This window comes from Carassius auratus, unplaced genomic scaffold, assembly GCF_003368295.1.
Source record: "Carassius auratus strain Wakin unplaced genomic scaffold, ASM336829v1 scaf_tig00010434, whole genome shotgun sequence".
Taxonomy (NCBI): Eukaryota; Metazoa; Chordata; class Actinopteri; order Cypriniformes; family Cyprinidae; genus Carassius; species Carassius auratus.
In genome coordinates, this window is record NW_020524123.1 from 28,520 (window position 1) to 52,373 (window position 23,854).

At 36.0% G+C, this 23,854-nt stretch overlaps 2 protein-coding genes across 3 annotated transcripts; both read left to right on the forward strand.

Moving 5' to 3' along the window:
- The first annotated feature begins 444 nt into the window (after positions 1 to 444).
- LOC113072792 (zinc transporter ZIP14) lies at positions 445 to 20,104 on the forward strand. 2 transcript variants are annotated; one of them, XM_026245766.1, is made up of 10 exons: positions 445 to 729; positions 1,659 to 1,762; positions 5,883 to 6,177; positions 6,611 to 6,782; positions 12,382 to 12,551; positions 14,833 to 14,955; positions 15,381 to 15,572; positions 17,325 to 17,529; positions 17,622 to 17,806; positions 18,933 to 20,104. In XM_026245766.1, exons 2-10 carry the CDS (start codon positions 1,752 to 1,754, stop codon positions 19,083 to 19,085), a joined length of 1,506 nt encoding a protein of 501 aa, XP_026101551.1. In that variant the 5' UTR covers positions 445 to 729; positions 1,659 to 1,751; the 3' UTR covers positions 19,086 to 20,104. The 2 variants fall into 2 exon arrangements, with proteins under 2 accessions (XP_026101551.1, XP_026101552.1); XM_026245767.1 differs by lacking the exon at positions 1,659 to 1,762 and having other exon boundaries at positions 448 to 729.
- A 10-nt stretch (positions 20,105 to 20,114) lies between these two features.
- Positions 20,115 to 23,841, forward strand: LOC113072789 (sushi domain-containing protein 2-like; the record flags this gene model as incomplete). Its single annotated transcript, XM_026245763.1, has 4 exons — positions 20,115 to 20,284; positions 22,633 to 22,720; positions 22,825 to 23,023; positions 23,693 to 23,841. Coding segments are annotated over exons 2-4 (427 nt in total), but the record flags the coding sequence as incomplete, so codon positions are not given.
- Between the last annotated feature and the right edge of the window lie 13 nt (positions 23,842 to 23,854).

The following is a 23,854-nucleotide window of genomic DNA, read 5'->3' on the forward strand; positions in this document are numbered from 1 at the left end:
CTTTAGTCATTTCCCCTCCTTTCTTTGCTCAGAACTATAATTAATCAGGAGAACACATTCTAATGTTTGGAAACATGTTAAAGCTTTACTAAACTGCAATATGGTTTAGATGTTTGTAAACCCTTTTGCAGATCTAACGTTACTGTTTTTGTTTACAAAAACAAACCTTTGCATTCATTCACTGACCATTGTAAATATTTCAGTATAACAAAAACGCTTTGATGAGCTAATTTTTTAAAACATCTTGAACTAAAAACAACAGACTCGCCACGTGTGACCAGTTTTCTCATTCATTAAAATCGTCTTCCATCTATTTTTTTAACTAGATCTAAAATAAGTGCGTCGAACAGCGCTCGTAGACCTCGAGTCAAAGTATTAAAAATATAATCTAAAAAAACTCTCTTGACCTCGTACAAAAAAAAAAAAAAAAACTTGTGGGATGGATAGGGCGTGTCTAATGAATATTCAATGCGTTTACGTTCTCGCCGTCCATTGGCTAAGGCTGTGGCTGCTGAATAATTAAGTAGAATTCGTAACTGCGTTCGCTTGTGACGTCATCCCCCCGGCTCTGCGTGTCAGTTTTACGCTGCTGTCTCGTGAATGGGTCAAGACTAAACAAACCGAAAGCGGTCTCGGTTTTAAACGGGTTGCCCCATGTCCCTCCGTTCATTCTGGACTGTCAGATAACGGACCCGTCTCGAGCAGACAGACCAACAGCTCTCAAATCTGGTAAGCGGAATCTTTTTGCATTATTGTTTATTCGGCTAATTTAGCCGGCTAACGTTAATCATAAACCGCGTCAGTGAGGTGAGCTGCTTTAGCTGAGGCTCTCCAGACCCCCGCGAGGATAAATCATGTTAAATGTGATGTGAGTTAGAACCAGACACAGGTTTATTCATGGCCTGTTTTTAGCAGAGATGATGGGATGTTTATCAGGATCCGTGCAGACACACAAATCTAGCTAAGTCTGGTCTGTTTACGTCCTGCGTTGCAGTTTGCTAAGCTACGTAAATTTAACTGCCAAAAATCTGTGTTAGCCCTAATTATTGTTATTATTATATAATTATTGATATACTGTATAGATATGAAGTGAGCTATTTGGCTTTTATTTATTTTTTTCTACATGGTGTGATATAATAATGGCAGTTATGATAATAATAATAGTACGTACGTTTAATTTAAGTTATATATATAATAATTTTGCAATAATTTTGGAAATTCATTGGCCAAAAATGTATTTAAACCTGTAACCCTGATAATAATAACAATATGATCACATACTAACTTTCTGTGACTAAAACTGTTGATTTATATTTAAAGATGTGAGGGAGAATGTGTACTGTCTGTTTTCTGATATATAAAAATATAAAGATAATGATTATAGTAATCACCTTGTTGAATGCTCCTTTCTTTAGTGACCATAACATTCTCACAAAGTCCTTGGAGGCTTGTCAGGTTTGACGTAGTGTGGAAAGCAGCAAAGCCGCATGTTATCTGTTTTTCCAGCTTAGTGGTTAGGCGAGGGTTTAATTAATGCTGTTTGCTGGTGGTAATTATTTCTGAGGATGCCCCAACGAGCTCTCTGGCATCATGTCGTATCGTTTAATGACAGGTCTGATGATTTAATTACAGTGCCTCATTGTGTCTCCTGTATAAAGGGGCTTTGATCACTGAGTCCTTGGGCATTGGAAGCGAACCATTTCTGCTGAACCAGCTGTTTAGACCCAAAGAACAACTTCTGTAGAAAGTAGATGAGCATCAGGTAAAGCTGATTTTAACATTTGCGTATGCATTCAAAAAAGTTGATTAACTGTGTGAATAAGTGAGTTAGTGGCCGTTCCCAATTTTTTTTATATTTGCTATGAATGATGCCATTCTAGGTCTTCTAGGTCAACAGTATTCAAGTTGTCAGCAGTCAGCAAATATACTTTACCAGTCACAGATCTCAAATTCCTCATAACCTTCAAGAGGGTTTGTTCAGCGGTACAAGTAGTAACATGCGTTTCTGCATCGTAACGATATTGCTTGCATTCTGTGCCTTAATCATTTGACTTTTACTAGAGTTTGAAAACAGTGTCCCCAGAGAACTACACAAGTATTAATATAAAAATATATTTGCCAGCCTAATTGGGGTTTCTAACCTTTAATATGTAGGCCTAGTTGAGGCCAAAATTAAATTAATTATTTACTCGCTTTTATGTCATTCCAAAATGACTTTCAGAAGAACACACAAGTAGATTTTTTTTTTTAAAGTCAGTAGGGTCAAATATTATCAGGATCTTATTTTGTGATAAATGTTTAATTTGTTGTTGAACTATGAAGGTATATTTTACTACATTTATTTTTATTACAGATTAATGGTACTTACAACAATTACGTTTAAATAAAAGCATGAATGTGTGTGAGTGCAGCGTTTATTGTAATTTGACCCAACACACTGTTGCTTAAACGGCTTTTCTCACATTTGGATAGATTTGTTTTTTTTTGTAGCAAAGAATATTACAGTTCAGCTTCCTTAAAGGCACAGTACGCACTTCCTCTGCTGAACTTTGAAAGGCTTCCCAGCGCTTTCCTTAGACTCTTTCCTTCGATTGTGTTAGTGTATTCTGCTCAAAAGCAGGTGTCTAGTGGTTCATAAGGACCTCTCTTGTGTTTTCACCTGAGTCATGCTTTAAAGCTGCCACATCAGCAGCAGAGCAACGAAGTCTGCCAAGTGGAAAGAGTTGCTCTCTTGTTTTTTTCAGTAGTGTGGAAGTTAGTCTGCATTCCTAATCTACAGCCATTCAGTGGATATTTAATGTAATGTTTGCTTTAAAAGCTTCTTGCTTATTCGGGTCATCATACAATTGTGGATCTGAATTTAAAATAATTATAATTGCAAGACTTACAATTTTAACCTTGTTTTGCAAATGCATGTTATTTCTAAAATAAACAAATAAATAAATAAAAACAACAACCTTATGTCAGCGTATACACACAAAATTGTGAGATATGAAGCCAGAGTATTCTGACTTTTCCTCAAAATTCCAAATTTGATTCTCACAATTAAATTTTTTTTCTCTCACAATTCTGACTTTTCTTTCAAATGCAAGGTAGCACCACACAGTTTGGACTGTTTATCACATAATTTAACTTTTATTTTACTGTATGCATCTCAGAATTGCAAGACTGTGATGGAAAAATAAGATGGAGAAAGTCACGGCTACTGTGCAAGTGTGTTCTAGGTTCTTGATCGGTGGTCATTTATTAATCAAAGTTACGCTATTAACAATATAATTTTTGTTATTTTATTTTTGTAAATGCATTTAGTTATGACACTCTTCATGTTTAGTGTGCTATATAATTGAACTGCGTGTTGTGACTAGTTCTGAATGGACTATTTGTCAGCGGTTGATCAGAGGTGTGTGCTGTTCACCTCAGCTTTTGGTGGCCTTCATATATTATCAATAAGGCAGTGAGGAGGATCATGTGTCCTCTCTTTCTCTCCCTCTCTCTCTCTCTCTCTCTCCAAACCACACACACAAGCGTAGTCAGCATAGTACAGCCGGCATCAGCATGGTGTGGTTAACCTCTCCTTTACACACCCTGCTGTTTTTGAGAAACATTCTCATGCTCTTTTACACCCTCACTGTGATCGTGAGTTGGAACTGAGCGCACAATGCTGGGGAATAAATATCAAACTTCTCCCGGATATCGTGCATGAAATCAGATTATAAAAAACTGTAATTTACTTCCTCATGTTTACTTGATGGCAATCAGTATTGACATTACTCAGCGGGTTTTACTTCTCTTTCACAAGCATGCTTTTGTCTGATCTTTTCGAGGACGCTCTCTGTTTTTCTTGGCCTCACGTTCACACAAAGATCTGCTCAGGTGAGGTTCAGCAAAATGAGTCTCGGCTGGTTCTTGAGTTTAATGGCACTTTCTTTAACCCTGAGTCGTGGAGTAGACATGTGTTACAGTCAGACTACAGAGGCATGATTGTGAAGTTCATTCAATGTATTTTTGTTTATTGGTCTTAATCATTTAACACTGATATACACTAAACAGAGAAACCTGACTTAAAATATTGATGGGAGTTGTAACTTTTGGTTGTAGTAGCTGGAATTCTATCTCTAACATTGTGATGAATATATACAATATATTAGACAAAATCCATCCGAAATAAGAAGTGGTCTCTGGTGAAAGCGGCTTTTCTGTCTGATATTTGTTAAATTTCACAAATTTGAGCTAAGCAATTATGTGGACAGAAACATACAAAAAACTATTGTATACAAAAATATTGAATTCATAGGGCTGAAAATGATAGTGCTTGTATTAATTTAGATTGGGATATTGATTAATTTTGATGGCTGTGCTTCCTTTGTATGCTTTCCTTTTGCATTTCTCCATGAGAAAACTTGATATGATACAACATCAAAGAACGTGTTAGTTTATACTGTTGGAAGTAACATTTTCTTTTCTTTTTTAACCTTTTGGTTGAAACATGGCTGAAATTTGAGAATTGCTTTAGTGGTGGTTTGCTGGAAACCTGCTGTTGTGTAAATCTCAAGGATAGCTTTAGGGGATTCAGTGATGGTAATTTTCCATATTGTTCCTAGCTTCTTCACACTCTTGGTAATGACTGGTTTGGGTTTACTCTCTTCCCCTCTTCAACAGTGGCCTTTGAGACCTTTTCTGAAGGCCCCCCTGGGGCCAATTATCCATTGTTTGTGACTCAAATGTTAGGAGTTCATTCATTTGCTTCTTGTGATAAACATCCAGCCTTTCATGCATCAGGAACTTTGTAGACCTCGAGTCCCAGTGTCTTTCAGAAAGCACTTGAATAATGTGAACCTGTGTTCTGTTTGCATCACATCAGGACCTTCGTTAAGTCCTGACCCAAGAAAAAGAATAGAAGACTATTTCCCAGTAGCTGTTTATAAGAAGCATTTATTAATATCAGTCAGATTTTACAGTCTCAGGGATCTCAGACACCAATTTTAATGATTAATAAATGATAAATCAAATTTCTTGTAATGCTTTCTGATTTAGCGGTTTTAAAAATAAATCGCGCACATTGAGATATTGTGAAAATATTCAGTCAGTGCTATTTCCATATACTATATAGTGATTATATACTTAATAAAAAAATTCTGCTTTATTTTCCGATTAGAGGTCGTCCGATATTGGATTTTGCTAATACCGATAGCAAGGTTGGACCACACTGGCAAATACCGATTAAATAACCGATAGTTTTTAAAAGAGATTCAGAAAAAAATAAAATAATTTTATTTACAAAAAAAAAAGTACTAAACCATGCTAATAGTAGCAGTAGTAGTAATAATAAAATTAACAGTAATAATAATAGTAAATGTTGAAATTACCACACTCTAATAGGGCCCTATTAAATCGGTTAAATTCCATTTTATTTATTTCCAAATTCTGTTATTTAATTTTTCTGGATTCTGTTTTTTCCATTTTAATTTTATTCCACTCCTTTTTAATAGTTAAAGTTTATTAATCATAAAGTAAGTCTAATTAAATAAAATCATGAAACGTATACATTTTCAAATGAATTTAATAAAAGTTTAACAAAACTTACATGATTAGGGCCCTATGAAATGTTTTATTTATTTATTTATTTTTAAACACTTTTACTGTACTTCGTCTACTTAAAGTGCATAGAATGGAGTCTCTGCTAAAACGATACCTGATTACTGTTGGGCTATACCATTGTTTTTTAATAATTTGCACCTATGAACATTATTCAGCAAGTAAATCGTGTTCATTGTGATTTTTTTCTGAAAGATAAACTACTTGATGGCCGTTTAGGTTCTGGATATAATTCTCATTCGTTTGCCTAATTCTCTCATTTCCCTCGTTACTGTATGTCTATGTAGAGCTCGACGTGTTGCTGGTAGAGTCATGACCCTGAGACCAGCCAATGGCTGCAGACAGCTGACCTTGACCTTTGGCCTGACCCTGACTCTAGGCCTGCTGCTGTGGCCAGTAGGAGATGTCAGTGGTCAGGATGGACCGTCTCCTGCGCAGATCCTTCAGGAGCTACTGACACGTTATGGAGACAACACCAGCATCTCCGTCCCTCAGCTCCGAGCGCTCCTCGTGCGCTTAAACGGAGGCCAGAGCGGTGACCATGATGCACAAACACAGCCCACCAAAACCAATGCATCTCAGGTGAGTCAAGAAAGCGACAGAAGATTTGTCCGCATGCTGTTTTTTTTTTTTTTTTTTTTCACGAAGCATTAACAAGTGTTAAACTGCACTTATAATAGTATAGCATTTGTGTATTCACTTCATTTAGTGTTTTATCAGAGGCATTATCTATGGTGTTATTAGCTTATTTTTGACAGCTGAGAATAGTTATCCTAAGTTGACCTAAAATTATATATTTTTCATTAAATGCTGTTTAATGAATAATTGCCTTTTGCAAATATTTAGTTAAAAAAACTTTCTTCAGAGAGTTATTATCGGTGATGTTTTCAACATTTTGATTCCTAATCCTCAGTATGACCTTGAGATATATCATTGTGAGACCTCAGAGTCAGATCTGTGGTTTCTGTCCTCTCAGTGCTGTTATTGAAGCAGTAATTGAAACCTGTGTTCTCAGTGCTTGGCTGCAGACACTCTGGCAGCGTATGGGATGAGCGAACAGTCCCGTATAGATGAACGAGGCCTGCAGGAAATCTGCCCTACCATGATACAGCAGCTGGACACACAAGCGTGTAAGACCCAACAGGACCAAGAGGCAGAGACCAGCCCCAGACCCACTGATGCTGAGGGTGAGATCCACTATCCATTGATAGTCAATGAATACAAAAGGTCACGATGCTTGAATTATTTTGGTTAGTCAGGATGTTATTGTCATTATAAATATATATCACTGTTGAAAACAATTGTGCAGCTTGATATTTTGATGCATTTTGTTCGATGTTTCTTACGAACTCTAAACAGTGGTGCACTTTAAAAATGAATAGAAAAATTATTGAACCTAGGTATAATTTAATGCACATCTATAGGCATAGATAGAGTCTTTATTTTATTCCAGAGAAGACATCTTGATTTAAAATGCCTAAGCTTGTATACGTACAGTATATCAGATCCCAGCAACATCTGGATTCAATCACAGTTCTCTGGTGGTCAGTACTCTGTGTGCTTTCAGAAGCTGAACTGAAATATCCCTGGTGTAGGCCACAGATATAAATAAAAACACAAGACGGGGAGAGTTCAGAGAATTTCATGGGCTTGTGTGAAGGAGAGGAAGTCATGGATTCGGAGAACAGGATACAGTTTGACACGCGCTCTGTAATCAGTGATTTGTTATTTTTATGAACGTTTCAAATGCATGCATATTCTTATTGTTTTTGTATTCACCATGACCTAAAACAAACCCTGTCTATAACATATTATTTTAGTTTTATTGATTTGAAATTCTTATTTTGTAGCTCAGCGTGTTTAACATCTGTGTGTTTTCTGTCGCTTTGCATCATGCTGTGCTTTATCTGCTAAACGAGGCACTTCTGGGTTTTTGGCATTTCTTGTGCATCCTGGCAGCGGGAGAGGAATTGAAAGGAGAACGTCGCAGTGATGCTTCCCCTCCGCAAATCAACAGATAAAGAGAGAAAAGAGGAATGTGTGCTTTTAGAGATTGAGTCTTCCAGCATCCTGTTCTCAATGCAGTCTTAACAAATCACACTGCACTGGCTCCAGAGGACAGTGATGGTAATACAGGTGCTGGTCATATAATTAGAATATCATCAAAAAGTTGATTTATTTCACTAATTCCATTCAAAAAGTGAAACTTGTATATTATGTTCATTTGTTACACACAGTTTGCTATATATATCAAATGATTATTTCTTTTCATTTTGATGATTATAACGAAGTTAACTAACTAACTTGTATTGGTCTTAATATTATATTAAGACCAATACAAAGAAAGGATTTTTAGAAATCTTGGCCAACTAAAAGTATGAACATGAAAAGTATGAGCATGTACAGCACACAATACTTTTGTCTGAATGACTGCATCAATGCGGCGTGGCATGGAGTCGATCAGTCTGTGGCACTGCTCAGGTGTTATGAGAGCCCAGGTTACTCTGATAGTGGCCTTCAGCTCTTCTGCATTCTTGGTCTGGCATATCGCATCATCCACTTCACAATACCCCATAGATGTCTATGAGGTTAAGGTCAGGCGAGTTTGCTGGCCAATTAAGAACAGGAATACCATGGTCCTTAAACCAGGTACTGGTAGCTTTGGCACTGTGTGCAGGTGCCAAGTCCTGTTGGAGAATGAAATCTGCATCTCCATAAAGTTGGTCAGCAGCAGGAAGCATGAAGTGCTCTAAAACTTCCTGGTATACGGCTGCGTTGACCTTGGACCTCAGAAAACACAGTGGACCGACACCAGCAGATGACATGGCACCCCAAACCATCACTGACTGTGGAAACTTTACACTGGACCTCAAGCAACGTGGATTGTGTGCCTCTCCTCTCTTCCTCCAGACTCTGGAACCTTGATTTCCAAAATTTACTTTCATCAGAGAACACAACTTTGGACCACACAGCAGCAGTCCAGTCCTTTTGTCTTTAGACGCTTCTGACACCGTCTGTTGTTCAAGAGTGGCTTTACACAAGAAATGCGAAGCTGAAACCCATGTCTTGCATACGTCTGTGCGTAGTGGTTCTTGAAGCACTGGCTCCAGCTGCAGTCCACTCTTTGTGAATCTCCCCCACATTTTTGAATGGGTTTTGTTTAACAATCCTCTCCAGGCTGCTTCCCTTCGCCTCTCTATTAATGTGCTTGGACACAGAGCTCTGTGAACAGCCAGCCTCTTTTGCAATGACCTTTTGTGTCTTGCCCTCCTTGTGCAAGGTGTCAGTGGTCGTCTTTTGGACATCTGTCAGGTCAGCGGTCTTCCTTATGATTGTGTATCCTACAGAACTAGACTGAGAGAACATTTAAAGGCTTTGCAGGTGTTTTGAGTTAATAAGCTGATTAGAGTGTGGCACCAGGTGTCTTCAATATTGAATCTTTTCACAATATTCTAATTTTCTATTATTCTGAAATTCAGATACTGAATTTTTTATTTTCCTAGTTGTCAGTTATAATCATCAAAATTAAAAGAAATAAACATTTGAAATATATCTCTGTGTGTAATGAATGAATATAATATACAAGTTTCACTTTATGAATGGAATTAGTGAAATAAATAAACGTTTTGGTGATATTATAATTATATGACCAGCACCTGTATGATTATGAAATAATCACCAAAGAGGATTTAGGACTGGTTCCAGGCCAAACCCAAACCAGCATCATTTGAATCATTGAGCACAACAGCTCAGTGCCTCTATAGCAATTTTATTTTATTTTTTTTTAGTTCTGTCCTAAGTTTTCCTCTTCAGGGGAAACTACTGGAACCGTTCAGGAGACATTTTGTACTGTACTTAATACAGTACTTAAAAATTAAATAAAAGGAACAAATGCATGAAAAGAAAATACATTAAAGCATAAGTTTAAATGGATTTTGAGTCTTAGAAAAACCCAATCTTTCATTGTTTTTACAAGGACAGATCAACCCAGAAATTAAAATTCTGTGATCATTTTCTCACCCTCACTTTCTTCCAAACCTGTTTGACTTTCTTCTGTCAAACATATTTATTATTATTATTATTCAAGCTTTTATTTTTACATTTTTTGCAAGGAGACCTTTAAGTTTCTGTGATGACAGGTTCTTTTCAAATGTGAAATAAATGGTAGCGTTCCTGTGGCTCAGTGGTAGAGCATTGCGTTAGCAGTGCAAAAGGTTGTGGGTTCGATTCCCAGGGAATACATGTTAGGCAAAAACTGTAAGCCTGAATGCACCACAAGTCGCTTTGGATAAAAGCATCTGCTAAATGCATAAATGTAAACAAATTTTTTTTTTTTTGAAAGGTGGAAGAAGCCTGTTATTTCAGTGTGCTGTTATAAACTCAGTGATGCATATTTTAATGGCTACATGTTACTACTGTTATATGAAAGAAATAGATTTCCTAAAATCATTTCCTCCTCTGTCTGTTGTTCTCAGCTGTAAACAAATGCAACTCTGTGGTTTTGGAGAAATGTGATCTTTGTACACACATGCACCTGCCACAGTTCACTCCCACATAATGACATCCTCTCTCTATCTGCACACGTGTCCATTCAGGAGAGTGTTTATGACGGATGTCTTGTATTTCCAGGGATTCCAGTCTGGCTGGGTTTAATGGTAGCAGAGCAGTGTACATTATAACCCATGCACACACAAGCTGTGGGATGTGTCTGCTAATGTGTGTGTGTGTGTGTGTGTGTGTGTCCTGCAGTGTGGGGTTACTCAGTTCTGAGTGTGACTCTGATTAGTGCGTTCTCTTTGACTGCTGTTTTTGTGGTGCCCCTGATGAGGACGCGGTTCATGCGTTGGACACTCATCTATTTCATCGCTCTGTCCGTCGGGACGCTGTTCTCCACCGCCATCCTGCAGCTTCTGCCCGAGGTTCAGTATCCATCCACCCGTCTCCACCCAAACACACCCAATCAACCGCGGATCAGGATTAATCTCAGAGGGCTGTCTGGAATTGTCGCCCTTTTCTTTCTTCCTTTACACAATGTTTTCTTCCTTTAAACGCAACAAAACATCCATAACCCCAGTAAAGATTTCCTCTTTCTGAAGCTCTTCCTCTCTTTTAAATTTTATTTCTTCAATGATCTTTCTATTGGTAAATTTTAGGGCTGTAAAAACTGTTAAAAACTATAGTTTCACTATAGCAGGGGATTTTATATTGCATGACTTAGTCGTTTGCAATTTGCAGTTGCTAAAGAAGGCTCATTAATAGAGCCATTGTAGTAGTTTATTTTATATTTATTATATTTGTTATTTTTATTATATTTTGTTTATATTTATTAATTAATATTATTATTATTTTTACTATTTAATTATATTTGTATTTCATTTAAACATTTTATTTTTATAATTTTGTAAATGATAACTGAATCTTTAGCCTTTTACGAGATTTATTAAAAATAGCCATAAATAGGCCCTGGTGTAACTTTTTTTTTTTAATTTAATTTGATTTTTATATTTTATTTTTCATTTTATTATTTTTATTTAGTTTTATTATTTTATTTTAATTTAATCACATTTTTATTTTATTTTCACTTTTATAAATCTTAATCAGACCCTTGGGCAGATTTTTTTTATTTTTGTGTTTCTCTTGTATAAATTCATTTTTTAAATATACATTTCTATAGATTTCTGCAGTGTCAAATTTTCTATGTTCCTGGCAGTTACTAAAAATGACCAATTAAAGTACAGATATTATTAAAATTGCTAAAAGCATGGACAGTTTGGATGGAGCTTCAGAGCGGTAAAAGTTTGGCTTTTTGTGTTTGGGTTGTTCAATGTTTGTTCCCACTTTTTTTTTTTTGGAAAGGATCCGGATCCCACGCCTCAATTTGCCTCGCCACTTTTCAAATGGTTCCTCTACCCCTGAATACTGCCTTTAATGTTTACCACTAACACTATGTTTTTCACTGGCTCATTGGTTATGGAAATCACACCTTCATTAAAAGAGCTAATGAAGTGCTGCGTATCCCAGGATGCTCTCTGTTGGGTTGTTGGGTGTTGATGGTTCACTGGCTGGTCATTATGAATAAGGGTGTTTTCAGTTCCTCTGTTGCCTCAGGAGTAGATCCAATCAGCTTGGAATGACCTTCAGTGACCTCATGTTTTAAGGCATCATTTGTTGTATGATGGTCAACAGGAAGCCCCCCCCCACCCCCCCACGCACACACACTTCCTCTGGGAATAAAACCCAATGGACTTTAATACGAGAACCACATACACTACCATCAAAAGTTTGGAGTCAGTCATTTGTTTTTAAAAGAAGTTAATAGTTTAATTCAGCAAGGATGCATTAAATTGATCAAATAGATTTTTTACTGTATTTTGGAACAAATAAATGCTGCTTTGTCGAGAGTTTGAAATGTTACAAAGAAAATGTATTGACCCTAAATTTTTTAATGGTAGTGTAATAGCATGACTCTGAAATGTCTGATTTATTGCTTTTAGTTTATTACATAAATTGACATCAACTGAAAATGTAATTCATGAATATGATTTAATCTTGTGTATTTTCTTCAAATATGGTTGCATGAATTAATTTGATCATTCAGTGACCCACAGGAGGAGGAAATCTCACATTTGAGATTCTGAATGTCAAACATTTGCCTAGTGTTAATTATTCTGATTAATTCAAATATTCTTTCTTCTTTTTCCCCTTCCCGTGTTCTCTCTCTCTCTCTCTCTCTCTCTCTCTCTCTCTCGCTCTCTCTCTCTCTCTGTCCTCTGGTTGTTTGGCCAGTGTGGGGGTATGGGTTCCTCTGTGTGACCGTGATATCTCTGTGTTCACTGGTCGGGGCGAGTGTGGTTCCCTTCATGAGGAAAACCTTTTACAAGCGGTTGCTGCTGTACTTCATAGCCCTGGCCATTGGTACTCTGTACTCCAACGCACTCTTTCAACTAATCCCAGAGGTAGAGCGGACACGTGTGCTACACAGTACACAATCTTTAGAGTTTCCTGAAGCCGATAGAAGACTTTGAATCATTGTGCATTCTTATTGGATGCAAAATAGCAGATTGCTATGGAAGCCCATTTCCGCCACTGAATAAAAAGATACAAAAGATAGTTGCGACTATTTATCTCGCAGTTCTGACCTTTTTTCATTATTGCTTGATATAAACTTGCAGTTGTGTGTTATAAAGTCATAATTGCGAGATATGAACTATTTTCATTTATAAACTAAAATAAAAACTTTAAAAGGTAATTGGCACTTTTTTCTCACAATTTTGAATTTTTTTTATTTAATGATATAAACTCACAATTGCGACTTTAAGTCATAATTGTGTGATACAAACTTGTAATTGCATGTTATAAAGTCAAAACTGCAAGATAAAAAGGTTATTTGCGACTTATCTCACAATTCTGACATTTTTCATAATTGCGTGACAAAGTCACGATTCTGAATAAAATCAGAACTGTGAGATATAAACTTGCAATTTCATGTTATAAAGTCAGAATTGCGATAAATAAAAATACTTTATATATAAACTGAATAAAAATAAAAAAGTTAATTGCGACTTTTTATCTCACAATTCTGACTTTATCATAATTGTATGATATAAAGTTGCATTTCTGAGAAATAAAATAAACTGAGATATAAACTTGCAATTGTGTGTTATACAGTAAGAATTGTGAGATATAAACTATAAAAAAGGAATAAAAAATAAAAAAGGTAATTGCGACTTTTTATCTTACAATTCTTGACTTTTTTTCTCAGTTGCGCGACATAGTTGCAATTCTGAGAAATAAAGTCAGAACTGCGAGATATAAACTTGCAAGTGCGTATTATAAAGTCGGAATTGCGATATATAAACTATTTTTATTTATAAACCGAGTAAAAAAGGTAATTGCCACTTTATCTCACAATTTAGACTTTTTTTCTCATAATTGCGTGATATAAACTCATAATTGCGAGACAATGCTGAGGACAGAATTCAGAACTGCGAGATATAAACTTTTTAACGAACTATAGCGAGGAAAAAGTCAGATTTGCGAGGTTTTTATCTCGCAATTATGACTATATCTCAAAGTTCTGACTTCATTACTCACAATTGTGAGTTTATATCACAATTCTTTGAGAAAAGTCAGAATTGCAAGATACGTACTCGCTATTTTGGGAAATTCAGAATTGTGAGCTTTTATCTTTTTTATTTTCTGACTTCATAACTTGCAATTGTGTGTTTTTATATCTCGCGATTCTGTGGAAAAAAGTCAGAATTGTGAGATAAAAAGTCGCTGTTACCTTTTTTTTATTTATTTATTTATTTATTTTTTCAGTGCCAGAAACGGGCTTCCATAAATTGCACATTCTGAAAAAAAAAATTCTAATTTTGTGTTCTAAATATTAAAATAGCATGTTTTGGAACAACGTGAGGAACTGATATAATTTAAATTTGCAAGTGAACATTCCCTTTAAGCACAAATATAACTCTTCCTGACCTCAGTGGTTCTCCCCAGCTGGAAGGCTAATACCTCTATTGTTGTTTTTGTTGGAGTTCTCACAGGATGGATTTTAAAAATCATAGTAATGACCATTTATTGCTGATTTTTGTATCTGACTAAACTATTCAAATACCTTAATTAAAACCATTAAGTGAATGGCTCGACTTGTGAAAAATCTTAAATCGGAGGAGAAAAGCCAAGCTAAATGGGGAGAAGCCCTGAGGCATTAGTGAATTACACTAAGACCCAATCCAAAATAAATCCCATACTCACTCTTCATGACAGCTTGTGAAATAAATGTGAAGAATGCTGTTACTCTTGATTGTTCCTGCTGTCTAGGAGAGTGATAATAAGTTTATATTTAGATCGGATCCATACTAAGTTTATTATGTACTGCACACATTCAGATTATTAACACTTTATATGCAGCTTTCTCTACCATTCAAAGGTTTGGGGTCCTTTTTTATTCATATACAATATTAAATAATAGTTTTTTTTTATGCATTTTAAAATGTAATTTATTCCTGTGATGCCAAGGCATTTTATGCATGCATTCTTGCTAAATAAAAGCATTAGTATATGTATCTTACAACCCCCAAACTTTTCAATTGTAGAGTCGTACAGCATCCTGTGAAGATTTTTATGATAATAAAACACAACAGTTTCTGATTCAAGGTTAATAACAAATGCTGTGTTTAAAATAAGATTTGACATCATAAATATGCTCTTTTTTTAATACTGTGTGTATAGGCCTTCGGATTCAACCCCATGGAGGATTATTATGTGCCTAAGTCTGCCGTCGTGTTTGGAGGATTCTACCTGTTCTTCTTCACAGAGAAAGTCCTGAAGATGATCTTAAAGCCAAAGGACAGGGTGAGCTTGCACTAATGATCTGTTGGAGCAGTCGCTTTAGCAAACAGCTTTATCTGACATTGTCATTGTGACATGGGTTCGCAGTGACATCAACAAAAGGATGTTATCTTTAGAAACTTGTGAGTTTTCCATTGGAATGTGTGAACAGTATGTACAATATGTGTGGGTCTGGGTTTAGCTCCTAGCATGCTTCGAGAGATTATGATTGGACCAAAGATCTTAACAGTCATGAGAATATATTATCCTTCCTTCTGTAATTGTTTGGCTAGAGTCAGGTTTATAAATGAATTTTTGCTGTTGACTTGTTATAATGCAGCGCCCTCTAGTGGAGGGTTTTCTTTGCAAGCTTATTCAGTCGCTCTCTTTTTTTTGTGTGTGTGTGCTGTCTCCTCACATTTCTTCTAATCTAATGTCTCTTTTGTTAGGAAGGGCATGGCCACGGCCACAGTCACTTTCCCGCGGAGCGCTATGCCAGCTCTAATGGAGATCTGGAGGATGGTGTGATGGAGAAACTGCAGAATGGAGAGACTGGAGGAGCATCTGTAGCCAGAGCCGAAGCAGATGTCGGAGGACTCGGAGAAGACGACAAAATTCTCAGCACTGGCCAGACAGTACAGGTCAGGAATAAATGTGGTAATCTGTAGTTGCATTTAATTGAGTTTAACCTGTTAAATGCCCACCTCTGGGCCCACTTAAGTCCAGGGTTCTCGTCGCATGTCTTTTATGTTTTTTGAGGTTGAATTAAAATCAAATACTGCTATACTGACCCTTAATACTTCTGATTGTGATGTCTACTTCATAAATATTGAGAGAAGTATGGAAAAACATGTTTTAGGTCACTCAAACCATTTATGGAAATGAAGGCGTTACTAATAGAGTTTGATGGACATCTAGTGGACATCTAGTGGTACTGCGCCCAAAAAAATCTCACCGAAGGCCCATTTTTTGAGAAATCAACCTCAAATTTGGAACATAACTTGTTTAGAATTTTGGTTTTTGATTTTCTAGCAGTTTTAGAGTAAAACATGTTTTGTAAAATATATACACGTTACATTAACATGTTAAGTGACTTTAAGCCTCTCATAATTAGGGTTGCAAAAAGGTGAAAATTTTCAGAAATATTACAGAAAAATGTTTTCATCTGAGGGAATGTTCCAGGAAAAGTTTCTGGAAATTTACCTGAAATGTTCCATCCCTTTGCAACCCTACTCACTATTATATCCCCTAAAACCTGCTTGAAAATCAAAATTGACCCTATTAAGTGTTGTCATTTTAAAAACTGTCCAGGTCTTTGTTCAATTTATAATTACAGCTTGGAGATTCTTAATTTAATGAATGCTCTGACTTTATTTTCATTCATCTGTTAATAATGAGTAATGACGTCATGTCAACAAAACCAAAATATAATAAATGTGTTTCCAGAGCTTGTAGATGTGAATAATCTCATAGTTGTTTTGCTGTCATCAAAAACAAAAACAAAGACAGTCATGTTTGAGAGTTGCCCTAGAAATATATTTTTCTGAGTCTCAGGCTTGTCTTCTTGTAATTGCTGTAATTTCAGCGCCACATGATTCATCAGTGCGTGTTAGGATTTTTAATGACAAAATTATTGTTTTTGTAACTTCTCCAACTAAAACAAATTTTTCATGTCTGAGCTTCAAGTGCCCTGCAGATGCTAAAATAATCTTTCATGATTCAATCAAAGTCTAATGGATAAATAAAGAGACTATAAATTAGACTATATATTACACTCAGAAATCATATTTAATGGGTGCCGACACTCCCAAAGTAGTTTCATCCGATATTGAAAGGCGATACAAATCACAAAAGTCTTTACTGTCACTTTTTATCAATTCAGAAAACACACTGACCTCTAGAAAAATTTATATTTTGAATAATGCTTTTTTTTTTTTTTTTTTTTTTTACTTCTGAAAGCATCCTGAAAAGTTCTCACTGGCCCCAAAACATAATAAGCAGCACAACCATTTCCAGCGTTCATAATAAATCAGCATCTTAGAATGATTTCTGAAGGATCGTGTGACACTGAAGACTGATGCTGAATAAATTGCATTTTACAATGTGACCCTGGAGCACAAAACCTTAAGTCTTAAAGTGTCAGTTTTTCAAAATTGAGATTTATAAGATGAATGAACAAGCTTTCCATTGATGTGTGGTTTGTTAGGAGGACAGTATTTGGCCGAGATGCAACTATTTGAAAATCTGGAATCTGAGGGAGCAAAAAAACCCACATGTAAAAATTGAGAAAACCATTAGCATTAGTGAGCATAAGCGATTTCCTTCAAAAACCTGAAAGTCTTAGTCCAAGCGTGTTAATGCTGTGTGTGTGTGTGTGTGTGTGTGCGCCGCAGGACTCTCAGAGCTCGGGTGGATGTTATTGGCTGAAGGGCAGGGGTTACTCTGACATCGGGACTCTGGCGTGGATGATCACTCTGAGCGACGGTCTTCATAATTTCATCGATGGTTTGGCCATCGGAGCCTCCTTCACTTCATCTGTGTTTCAGGGCATCAGTACTTCGGTGGCGATTCTGTGTGAGGAGTTTCCACACGAGCTGGGTGGGTGTTCATGTCTCTCTGTGTGTGTGTGTGTGTGTGTGTGTGTGTGCAGAGTCTGTCGTGTAAACGCTCTGCTGTATCTCTGTGTCCAGGTGATTTTGTAATCCTGCTAAACGCTGGCATGAGCATCCAGCAAGCGCTCTTCTTTAACTTCCTGTCAGCGTGCTGCTGTTATCTGGGCATGGGCTTCGGCATCCTGGCCGGGAACAACTTCTCTCCTAACTGGATCTTTGCTCTGGCCGGAGGCATGTTCCTCTACATCGCGCTGGCTGATATGGTAAGAATTGGGATTGTGTTTGTTTTTATTGATCCCTAAAAGTGGGTTTCTAAGATCAGATCGAAGAGCTTTTTTTTAGGGATCCCGCAGGTCGTAAAAAGACTTAATTTTCCCTTCTGCAATTGAAGGTCTTAAATCAGAGCGGGAAAATCTTAGATTCAAAGTCATGGCATAAATGTTGCATGCACTGCAAAAAAAGTAATGATGATAAAAATAATCTTTTTCACGATTTTTGATTTCCAGAATATTGAATATATAAATGTTCTGCAATCGAGATACATTTACTTGTGACATAAAATTAAGAAATGAACCTTTGATTTCTGAGTTTATATATAAATATATAATTTGTGTCGGTGTGGGATGAAAATTGCTTTTCTGTGTGATTCAAGTTGACTGTTCCAAGCTCGTCCACGGATATTTGTTCTTTCACCTTCATAAAACCTGCATAAAACCCTGTGTTTTTTAATTAAAATTAAGAAAGTTATTTGATTACATACATTTTGGGGAATTAAAATAATTTAAGGTACATGCAAACCTAAACTTAAAAACTATAATAATAAGTTATTTGTTATCGGGAAACACATTCCACCTGCAGATGGCGATGTAGCAACTAATGTGTGACTGATTTTATTTTTATGAAGAAATTATTAGTTCCTAAAACTAAAGCTAAAAGACATTTAAAACAGCTGTTAAATAAAAGCAGACTAGTACTAGCTTTAAATAAAAAAATCTATTTATTAACAAAAAATATATAATTAAAAGTGACTTTCATAAGCAATGCAACCAAAGATTTATATTTCAAATAATTGCTGTTCTTTTTTTTTAACCAATCTTGAAAAAGTATATCATGATTTTCATTAAAAATAAATAAATAAATAAAAAATCAGCAGAACTGTTTTCAGCATTATATTCAGTATATTGTTATATTTTCTGAAGACTGGAGTAATGATGCTGAAATTTCAGATTAAAAAAACATTTACTTTAATTGTAAAAATGGTTTTCAATATTGTTTTTAGCTGATCAAATGAATGCAGAGGGATAAGACACTTGATAACTATGAAAACAAAGAGTGGCATCATCCCAGAACTGATATATTCCCTGTATATTCCCTTGTGCCTCTCTGCAGTTTCCGGAGATGAATGAGGTGAGTCGTGAGGAAGAGGAGGCCGGAGGAAGTGGCTCTCTGTTAACGTTTGCCATCCAGAACGCAGGGCTGCTCACAGGGTTTGCCATCATGCTTGTGCTGACCATCTACTCTGGACAGATACAGCTGGGATAACAGAGGACCTGCACACAGACAGTATCTCGAACGCTGACTGGTGCCCAGCTGGACTAGGTCATGACAGTAATGGGATTGTTTTGGCCATAGTTTGGGCTCCGAGTAAACCCTGGACTGTTAAAATGAGGCAAGAGTTGACTGACCTGTGAACTCCGCTTTAGATTCGTTTAAAAATCTGACGTTCTTTTGCCTCCAAGACTTCCATTTGATTTTTAATGTATTTAATTTTCAACAAAAAAAGACTCTTTCCTTCAGAGACCGTGAGCTGGATGGGATGAAAACTTGACTCGTTTTACTGACGCTTACATTTTTTAAATGTATGTTTTTTCTATGCTTCATACCAAATGTTTGTTTATTCAAAACAAAAACATAATAAAACCCCAAAAAACATAGATATAGAGTAGTTGTTCCGCCCTTATATTTCTACTAAACTGAACGTTATATAGGTCACTTTAATCAAAGGTTACTGTGCACTGTTGTGTAACTAGAGTTTAGTTTGGACACAAAGCGATGTCTGTTCACTAATATATCCCTGTTTGATTTCCCCCCTCAATGCCATTCCATAACAGCACGTGAAACACTAAAGCACTCAGTGTTTATTTTTTTATGTCAAGCAGAGACCAAGGTTCTTCCAGACAATATTCCTTTAACTTGTTCATATGTCCACAATAAGTGGTGCATGCTTTTAAATCATTGCTTTTTGCTTTTAATTATGATAGTTCCTCTTATAATTATAAAACACCTATTTTCCACATCCTTTCGTCTTGATCTGAATGCAGTACTCCTCATAATTAGGAAATGTGTGTAAAAGCATTGTAGTGATTTATATACAATAATCCGATCATTCCTTACAACTTTCCTTTATAATTAATTGCACCACAGCACAATTCTTAGAGCTCTTTGCTAATGAAGCATCTGGACTGACAGAAATCATTTTGAATATTAGTGGATTTTAAGTCGAAGTGTGTAATTGCTCCAGCGCTAGTTAAATCAAACTAGCAAATGATTTCCTAATCGTTGCGAAAATATTTGCATATTTAAAATAGAGTTTTCAAATCCACAGTGTTTAAACGTTTAGGAACAAAGACTTGCTTGTAACATTATAACGGCATATTAACACATAATATAATTTTATTCACACTTCTGCTTTCTAAACACGGCTTTAATATTAGAAGTGAACTTTAGAAGTCCTAGTAAAGGTACGTATAATTACATTCTATGCAGCAGCATATGATTTTAGTAATGAGATTATTCAGTAATTGATCCGCGTTTGCTCACTTGCTATCACTTTTGTCTTCCACATAAAATAAATTTCCCTTTATGCTTTCATTTCTTAATATTCATGCTAGTAATATAGTCGTAACAGTATGCTGTTGAGCAAATAAATACAAGATGTTTCTGTTCTTCACATGAAAGGTCATTTCAGCTCTGTATGAACTGAACCTGATGTGTTCTTGTCAACAGATCTGATTGTACAGTAACTTCATTTCAGGGCCATATTTGTTCGTTTAGACTATCAGCGTTGTTTTTTCATATATAATTCCCCTTTGTTTAAGTAAATGTAGTTGCATTCAGCTTTGTGCACAACGGCTATGCATCGACAGTCCTCTGAGTTTATGCCTTAAAGAGAGGTGGTCTAAACACAAAGTTGTAAGTTTTTGTACCTCGTTTTAAAGTTTAGTAATATTTAAAAACTATTTTGTAGTGTAGAATGTGTGTGAATGTCTGTTTGTGATTTTTTTTAAGTCATTGATTTATGTATTTGAAACCAGTCATTCATTGTATTTAAATGATGGTGAGTAAATCAACATCTCCTTGTTTTTGTTTTGAAAAACGCATTATTTTAATTACTGTAACATCTCAAGTGTTGTGTGAGTCGTATGCAACATGTGAAACCTGATTGCTGGTGCAACGGTTTTGTTTTTCTTTAGAAATGTTAAGCCATGAGCTTTAAGTTCATCTTTTTGTGCAATAAAAAAGATAAAAAATTAAAAACATGAAACAATCTGATGCAAAGCTGAAACTTTTTGTTTATTTAATGTGATTTTGGTTTCTCCATTTTTTTTAAGGGAGACTAATTATTTGAGTGCATTATTTATGCCTATGCAAGTCCTATAGTTATATTATTATTATTATTATTTTTAATAAGACACATCGAATCTTTCAGACTTTCATGAGTATTCATGCTTATTAATATGCTTTAATTAAAGTTGGAGATGGACCTAAGTATTTAACTCTTCATTAGGTTTGCACTTTAATTTGCTTTAAAAGATACTTATATCATTAATAAAACTATGAATATTGAAGAATGTGAAGAATTGATCGAAACTTTCCGGTTTTGCTAATGCAGGTAACGTTACATTCATCTGAATTTAAAGGCACATTTTGTGCTTAGTTACTTGTAAGGCCATCAACTGTGCTAGTTTCCTTAAATATTCGTGCATTGCTCCTCAAAGACTTTAATCTCACATCAGCTCTGTTCATATGCAGACACGTGTTTGTTTACACTCACAATAGATTCACAAACCGTCGAGCTCTAATATAAAACCCCTTCAGGAATAGAGTCGTTTACAATATTACAACTTAACTATCTGAAAACTCCTCCAACATCCCATTAATTACAGAATGATTGAAAATATCCTCTGATTTCTAGCCTACTAATGGTGTGAATCAATGAATCAGAAGCAGGCGTCACTGAATCATGTCAGGAGTCGACTCAATCGAGTCATGAGTCAAACTCTTTAGTTCATCATAGGTGCAGCCGACATTAGTTTATAATTAACAATTTATTCTTTAAATAATCATTGTATAATAACGCTTAAGTTTAATCTTCAAAGGCATTAATTTATTTACCATATTTAATATGTGTTAATATTGAAAAACAACAACTTTTTAACAGTGTATATAAAGATTGAAGGCATCCCATTTATTTACATAAAATAGATATATGCATACTATTTATATATTTACATAACATGCTTTGATGTATAAAGTAAATTAAATCTTTAAAGATGCTTAAAAAGTATAGCAATGTATAATGTATTTAAAGTTTATTTGTTTATTATTGTTTACTTGTTTTAATGGACTTTAATTTTGAAGCTTTATTTTGGGGGCATTGCCGTAAATAGTCACATCGCGCGCACCCAACTGTGTGTGTGTGTGTGTGTGTGTGTGTGTGTGTGTGTGTGTGTCTGTCTCAACTCTTCAAGTTGCAGGGGAACAAGTTAAAAACTTTACAATCCTTATGCATGTGCACGTGTAATGATAATGCTTTGCAAAGATAGCAGCATTAGAGGAAATAAATGATGTGCACATATTTTGTCCAGGGGTTTCATTTATTGCCTCTTGGCTACAATCTGCAGCGTGTCCTTGACTGTTAAACAGTTACAAGGTGAGAGAGAGAGAGAGAGAGAGAGAGAGAGAGAGAGAGACCTTTGTCACAATGTTATGACTGGAGACCACACAATGTGTTTCATACCATCTGCATAGGACGCCTTAAACTGATATGAAAATATCTCGGTTATTCTAGACAGAAACAATGCTCTAGACAGAAACAATGCTGTGCAAATATAAGGACAAAATGCATCTCTGTATGTTAATGGTGCTGCTTCTTCAGCTGTTATTCAGGACTGCAGGTAAGTTCTCTGTTCATGTACTGGAGTTTGAACCAAGTGTTGTTTTGTTATTCTGTCTTCTAGAAAATGCCATCGCAGCAAAGTGTCTTCTCTTCCTTCCTCAGCGCAGTCGTGTGCCAAGAGCTGTGGACAGAAGATAAACACATGCTCTTGTCACTCAACATGTGAATCTCTGAGGGACTGCTGTGCTGATTATAAACACTTTTGTCTTGACATTGAACCACACTCTGGGTCTTTGCTGGGAGGCACAGACTTTAAAATCCTCAACGCTACATTTGAGCAGAACATTAACCTCACTTGCAGGTAAGAGCGCCAGAAATCTGAAACGCACAAATCAACTACCGTATTCAGAAACACTGGAGGCTCTTGAAGTTCCTTGCAAGTTTATTTTATTGTCACAACACACTGTTTAAGTATGTGTTCAGTGGAAAAAAATAAAAGAACATTTCCTGTGTCGTCCAAACCTTTATGGCTTATAGATATGCTATATTGCAAGTATTGGGACACCCACTTTTAATGAACAGGTTTGACTACTTTACTAATTTCCATGAGTACAAGTCTTAATGTTTAAGCATGTAATGAAATAAATTATAAGCAAATTCCAAATGCATTTGCATAACAGTTAGTTCCACTGTATGATCAACTTATTGCAGTTGTCTAGGAGTAATATTATATAGTAATTCATTTGCAAGAGCCAAGTACTACTGCACAATGATCAGCAATCACGTATAATTTTTATGGCATTAAGGGAGTTTTGGCTCAAGGTTTTGCTCTTGATTTTCTTCCTCCCAAATCCTCAAGGACAAAGCTACAAGGTTTATTTGGCTCAACAAGTGGCTGTGGTGAAGGCTGAATGAGATGAGATGGAAATGTTCTCACGTTACTACCACTTTAGGGTGAATTGTTTTGTATTCCTCGGTCGCTCTGAATAAGTGTGTCAGATGTGATCAGTGTTAGGGTGTGTTTTTACAGGTTTAACTCTGAGATTCTGACGGAGGGCTATGTGGATGAGAGCGGAGTGGGTCACTGCATCACTCCTCTGCTCTACGAGTCGGGCTGGATCTCTTTTGAGGTGTCCACGGATGGAGTCAGCTTTGACAGATCAGGGCGATGGCTCTCAGGTGAGCTACAGAA

Coding starts and splice junctions, on each gene's coding strand:
- LOC113072792 (XM_026245766.1), top strand. Junction 15,573..17,324: donor GCACTGGCCAGACAGTACAG/GTCAGGAATAAA, acceptor TGTGCGCCGCAG/GACTCTCAGAGCTCGGGTGG. Junction 17,530..17,621: donor GGAGTTTCCACACGAGCTGG/GTGGGTGTTCAT, acceptor CTCTGTGTCCAG/GTGATTTTGTAATCCTGCTA.